Source organism: Ailuropoda melanoleuca, chromosome 8, assembly GCF_002007445.2.
Source record: "Ailuropoda melanoleuca isolate Jingjing chromosome 8, ASM200744v2, whole genome shotgun sequence".
NCBI classification, from domain to species: Eukaryota; Metazoa; Chordata; class Mammalia; order Carnivora; family Ursidae; genus Ailuropoda; species Ailuropoda melanoleuca.
The window spans coordinates 101,661,849-101,667,848 of NC_048225.1; the positions used below are offsets into that span (position 1 = coordinate 101,661,849).

The 6,000-nt window shown below is 52.8% G+C and overlaps 1 protein-coding gene across 1 annotated transcript in view; it reads right to left on the reverse strand.

Moving 5' to 3' along the window:
- LMOD1 (leiomodin 1) overlaps nt 1–3,014 on the reverse strand; it is a 38,711-nt gene extending 35,697 nt beyond the window's left edge. The window contains exon 1 of the mRNA XM_011218893.2: nt 2,529–3,014. Coding sequence (XP_011217195.2) covers nt 2,529–2,789 — 261 coding nt within the window. The 5' untranslated portion in view covers nt 2,790–3,014. The remainder of the gene's footprint in view (nt 1–2,528) is intronic.
- Nucleotides 3,015–6,000: the final 2,986 nt, after the last annotated feature.

A 6,000-nucleotide genomic window follows, 5' to 3' on the forward strand; every position in this document is an offset into this window, starting at 1 on the left:
TGGTGCTTAAGAAGTCACTTTGTAGGGTTCATTGCCATTCATCCAGACTTACAGAGATGACTTCTGCTCATGGCTCGGGATGCAAACTCCACCCAGCCACTCTGCGGACATATGCCCTTGGACTCGATGAGGAAAAATGGGAACAGCCTATCCCTACAAGGGAAAAATGGCGCAGAAGCCATCTTCTCATACCAAGGATGTATACACACACACACACACACACACACACGCACACACACACACATGCACACACACCCCACCCTCCATTCCCTGACTCGGACTCTGTCTGCAGAAACAAGTGTGTACCTGGCAGAGGTGAGGGAGGTGGGGCCGGGGAGGTGAGGCTGGCCATGGTTTCAGTGGGCTGAGGAAAAAGTCTTTTGAAAATGTAATTTTCAGGAGCCTGACAGTCCCTCACAGTCTCCACAGCTGAAGCATTTTGCTTTGGGATTAAGAATGTTCTGCATTTGGGGGCACCCGGGTGGCTCAGTGGTTAAGTGTCTGCCTTCGGCTCAGGGCGTGATCCCAGTGTTCTGGGATCCAGCCCCACATCAGGCTCCACTGCTGGAAGCCTGGTTCTTCCTCTCCCACTCCCCCTGCTTGTGTTCCCTCTCTCACTGGCTGTCTCTCTCTCTGTCAAATAAATAAATAAAATCTTAAAAAAAAAAACAACTATGACACTGAAAACCAACATATTTAAAAAAAAAAAAAAGAATGTTCTGCATTTGACTTTAGCCTCAGAAGTATCTTTCTGCATACCAGAAGCCACTGGGCACAGAGTCTAGGGACTAGGAGTGAGGGAAGAGGCTATGACACTGAAAACCAACATATTTAAAAAAAAAAAAAGAATGTTCTGCATTTGACTTTAGCCTCAGAAGTATCTTTCTGCATACCAGAAGCCACTGGGCACAGAGTCTAGGGACTAGGAGTGAGGGAAGAGGAGGGCTGGGCCCCAGAGTGAAAGTCGGGGGTCCAAGTGGGGGATTCACAGAGATGCCAAAGCCTTGGGTGTGCTGCATGGCTTTCCCGACATGTCCTGATAGCTGTCCTGAAGCACCAAGCCCTCACAGGGAGTCCCCTATATCCTCTCATCTTTTCTGTAAACATTCTAGTATTTGTTCATCATTATCTGAGTGGCGTCAGAGGGGATCCCCTTGCCCATACGGTAATGAATTCCTGAGCCTTCTGACTCGCCTCACTCCCAACTTCTTGGTGACGCCTTAAACATGGGCCCAGGGTGGTAGGGACGGAGACAGAGGTCCAGTTCTCCTACCTTACTTTCCCTCACCCCTCCCTCCCCCATCCCTTCACTGAAGGAGCCAGGGCTGTGTCTGCAAACGTGCTCTGTGACTAGTGTCCGGGGCAATCTCTACCCACCCAGACGTGTCACAGAAGTTCCGGGAGATACTATTGCCTTTCTCATTTTCTTTGGGAGGATGAACACATCACAGGAAGCTCTGGGTCTTGGTCTCCATAGAATTAAAATAAAGGACAAGAACTGAGACTGAACTTTCTCATGCAAGAATCCAGAAGGACAAGAGACGTGGCCCGTAAGAACCGGCTCACAGAGAGAGGACAGCTTGCCCACTAACCCCTCTGTACAGCGGACAAGGAACTCCGAGAGTCACACTCAGGTGGAGGCTAGTCTAGTTTGTCCCAAGAGAACTCACATATGAACACATGGTCCTCCGTGCCAAGCCAGGAAAACAAAAGGCAGGTTTTGCTTAAAGCCCATCCTAGACATCAGCAGATGTTTCCAGAATGGCACTGCTTGCCCTTGCCCCTCCTCTGTCTCCCCCTCAAGGCAGAACCCCGCTGCGAAATATCTTTATCCCCCAGCAAAGGGGACTTGCTGGCTTATAAAAGGACTTATGACCAAAAGGAGGGGATGCTCCCTCAAGATGTTCCTCTAGGAAGTGCAAACCCCAGCTTCCCTGGGAGGAAACCGAAGCCATCAGGTGAAGACGCATTTTGCACCTCACAGACCCCTGACCCCTGACTCCCATTGCTTTGGGCAGCCCATCTGCCCCTGAGCCTCCTCAGATGGTCTATGTGCCATGAGTTGCCCACAGGGCCAGAGGGCTTCAAAATGAGCAGTTCTGCAAGGAGGCCTGACTTTCTTTTCTGGGGTGGCTGCCAAGAGACTGCAAGCATCATTCTATCCTCTGCCCCCTCCCCCACAATGGATGAAATGAATGTGCAGGGAGAAAAAAGTGCTGGGGGCCAAGGATGGAGTCAACCTGACAATGAACGCTTCAAGGACATTCTCCAGCTCCCATTCCACCAGCAGCCCTGTCTGCTACTGCGGGATGTTGAGTTCTCTCAAAAGAGCCAACTTCTGCTTTGGAACAAAAATTATGGGAAAGAGGTTCACGCTGCCCGCTCAGAGGATGGTAATCGGTTCTGAATTGTTACATCTTTTGCCAGCAAGACCTTTTCCTCCGAGGACAGAAGCATCCTGGTCACGAGTTCGGGTCTCCCTCCCCTCCCTGCCCTCCCCCCTTCCCTCTAGCGTATTGCACACTCACATCCATGGACATCTCCCTCTGAATAAGTTTCTTGGTCTCCTTTTCACAGAAGTTGAGCATGGCTTCCCGGTTGTACGTGCCCAGCGGCGGCTTCTCCGTCTGGTTTCTCTGCCGCAGGCCCACGGGAACGCTCCCGTCCGGGTCCACCACGTCCAGCTCCTTCTCCAGCTCTTCCATCTCCTCGGGGGACAGGGTGGACAGCAGGCTGTCGATGTCGGGGTCTTCACTCACCTGCCGGCGGTACTTGGCTACCTTGGACATCTTGGCAAAGTGGGCTGTGGCTCTTGGGGGGCGGGGGTCTACGGGAGTGCTGGGGGGCCGTGAGGGGGAGGCACAAGCTGGTCTGGACGGAGCAGAGTGGGCTTGGGAGCAGACCCCCAGCTGATAGAGGACGCGGCTCCTCCGTCCTGCCCCGCAGTGCCACAGGTGCCCGAGTGCTGTTAGCCTGCTCCCAGCCCAGGGCTAGTGGACCCGGGTGGCTCTAACCGGCGGCCAATGAGGCTTGACGACTGCCGGGCTCTGGACGGAGAAGCCAATCCCCACGCAGGGGGCGGGCCTGCCTCGCTGTCAGAGCTGTTTGAAACTTGAGGACATTCCAGGGAATCTTGGAGCTCTGTGTGACCAAATTTAGTACAGAGCATTTAGCCTTTTAAAGACAAGGGGGCCACGCAATGAGAAAAAGATACAAAAATGCAGAGCCTGGCAGAAGCTGCTCAGAGCCACAGGAGAGCCAGAAAAGCAGGGACCGGGCCGTGGGGGGTCAGAAACAGGCCGGCCCCAGGCGCGCCCTGCTCGGGCTCATATCTGACCTCTGCATCCCGGCTGGATGTTGCCGTGGTCGGTGCGGGGTCCACTGCCTCCTTTCTACTGTATTTGGTAATGTGCTGGGGGACTCCCGGTTGTTTACAGCCGCGGGAAAGATTCGCGATTCCAGATCCACCAAACTACCCGCCCACCCATTCTCTCTGCGCAGGAGAACCTGAGCGCCCAGCATCAGGGGGGGCGGGGGTGATAAATCTTCACTGTGTGCCCAAACTGAAAACTGGTAGGCTGTTTAGGGTGAAAGTATGACCCACACAAGTCAGGGAACTCTTAAAGGACTGTCCATTTCCAGGAAGCGCCAAGGCTCTTGGGAAGAGGGTTCAAACCTCCCTGGTTCTCATCTGCTTCTTCCTCTTCTGGGGCATTGGTGGATAGACCTCCTTGGGGAGGGCCGAGCAGGAGCCGGCAGGCTGCCACCCACATATAAATCCAGGGCACGATTGAGTGTGTCTTCAGGGAAATATAATTCTGGGCTGTTGGGAGGGATACTATTGCAGCGGGCCTGGCATGTTTCATAAAAGGGCTTTCCACTGCTCATCCATCAAGCTGCCTGCACAAGTCACAGAGACACTCAATCTCCTGCCCCCCCCCTCCCTCCTGCCACAAAATCCCTTCTAGAAGCCCTGGTGTAATCCATCAGGGTAGATGCTTCGATCTTTCCTGGCATCTTTCCATCCTAAGCCAGAGAGAGACAGTCACCTGATCAGCATTTGCTGAGTCCAGGGATCGTCTGGGACAAAAACTTGGCCCTGCCTTTAATGCCCACTAGTCCAGCTTCAGGTTAAGGCTGAGGAGGGGATGGCACTGACGGACGGGACTGGAGCGCAGAGGTGAGGCAGGTAGCCTGAGAGGCAGGGTGGAAGATGGGCTTAGAGAACGCTGGGGGTTGTCATTTTTAAAAGGCAGTCATCATTCTGTCGGTGAGTCGGGAAGCATGTATCTACTGAGTGCTTACTATGTGTTAGGTGCGGTCCTGAGGGCCAGGCATGTAACTAAGGATAGAAAATCGGGGTGTCTGACTGGCACGGTCGGCAGAGCATGTGATTCTTGATCTCAGGGTCATGAGTTCAAGCTCCATGTTGGGTGTGGGAACTACAAAAGAAAAGAAAAAAGGAAAAGAAAAGTCAATGGAATCCCTACCTTCTTGCAGCTTACTTTCCATCAGTGAAGATAGTTAATAGATAAATAATTTCAAATAAGTCATTAAAAAATTAAAAGCCTAAAAATGCCTCAAAAAAGAAGTCCAGGGGCCATAAGGAAGCACAACAGGGGAGGCTGGAGAGCAAGATGGTTTCCTCGTTCAGCAAAAGCCCTGAGGTGTTGCTACTCACCGCTCTCGTGGCTGAGACGTTGCTTCATCATCTGTGAAATAAGGACAGCAGTGGCACCAACCTTGTAAGGTTGTAGTGAACATCAGGTTCAAACATACACATGAGAGCTAGTGGCTAGACTATATTTTGTAGGAAGCAGTCAGGGTGGGCAGCCCAGAGAGTATAACAAAGGGCTTAAGCTAGTCTGAGATGGGCTTTAGTTTGATCTATTGCATGGAAAGGACACTTCCTCCCCTGCCAACAAGCTGCTAGGCCAACCCCACCCCTACTCCAGCCCCTCCTTGGGTCACTCAGTCTTCACTCCCGCTCTTGCCCAGCAGGAGCTTTCTGGAAGAGGCATCATCTCCTGGGATCCCTGGCTCTGGAACCACCTTGGCCAACCTCTAGTCCCCAGTCCACTAAGAGCAGCTCTCTTTCCAGCCTCCAAGGATTTTTCTTTCTTAGGCTTTTTGCCAGTGGTGTTCACTCCTCCTAAAGAGCAGTCAGAGCCTGAAGGCAAATTACTGCCTTCAACCCCAGGGCAGCCTTTGTACCATCTGGTCTCAGTGGCATTCTCTCTGGGGCCAGTGGTCTCTGCTCAGGGAACACACTCAGAAAATAAATCCAGAGCTTCCCAACTTCAAGGCAGGACTCATCGCCTCCTAACCAGTGTTTCTGCAGACAAACCCCTGCATCTTCTCTGCCTCCAGTTCCGCAGTTCCAAACAGCTGGCTCTTCTGATATGACTCAGTCCGAAGCTGTTTGCCCCCTCGGTCCCCAGGGACTGTGGGCTCACAGACTCTGAAAGTCTTCCCTTGAAAGGCATCACAGTGGAGTCTGGAAGATTCGGGAACACAGAGCACATGAGCACAGTCTCCTCCAGCTCCTGCAGTGAGGGACCAGTGCCCCCCGACTCTGTAGGGGGCAGTAATTACCCCAGCTCAGAAGCCACTTCCATCGGAAACAAATATATCTTGAATGTCAGGGGATTCTGGCATAGCCTACCCCCCACGGTGCTAGGATGAAGGGAGAGAAAGGAAGAAAGAGAGACCCCGCAGTCTTGTAGCCATATGCGTAGTGGTGGTCGTGGTGGGCATAGGGAACCGGAGCCAAGTTAACTGATGCTTCGGGTGGCTCTTCCTTGGGCTGGATGGCCAGGAAAGGCACATTTTCAAGAATCTGGGGTGGCAGTGTGGGATAGCCGATAAGACCACAGGCTCTGGAGTCAAATGACGTGGGCTCAAACCTGAGATGTGCGACCTTGAGTAAGTTATTTGTCCTCTCTGAGCCTTCTGGGCCCCAAGTGGAACATGAGGACATTAAAAGTCCCCACTCAAAGG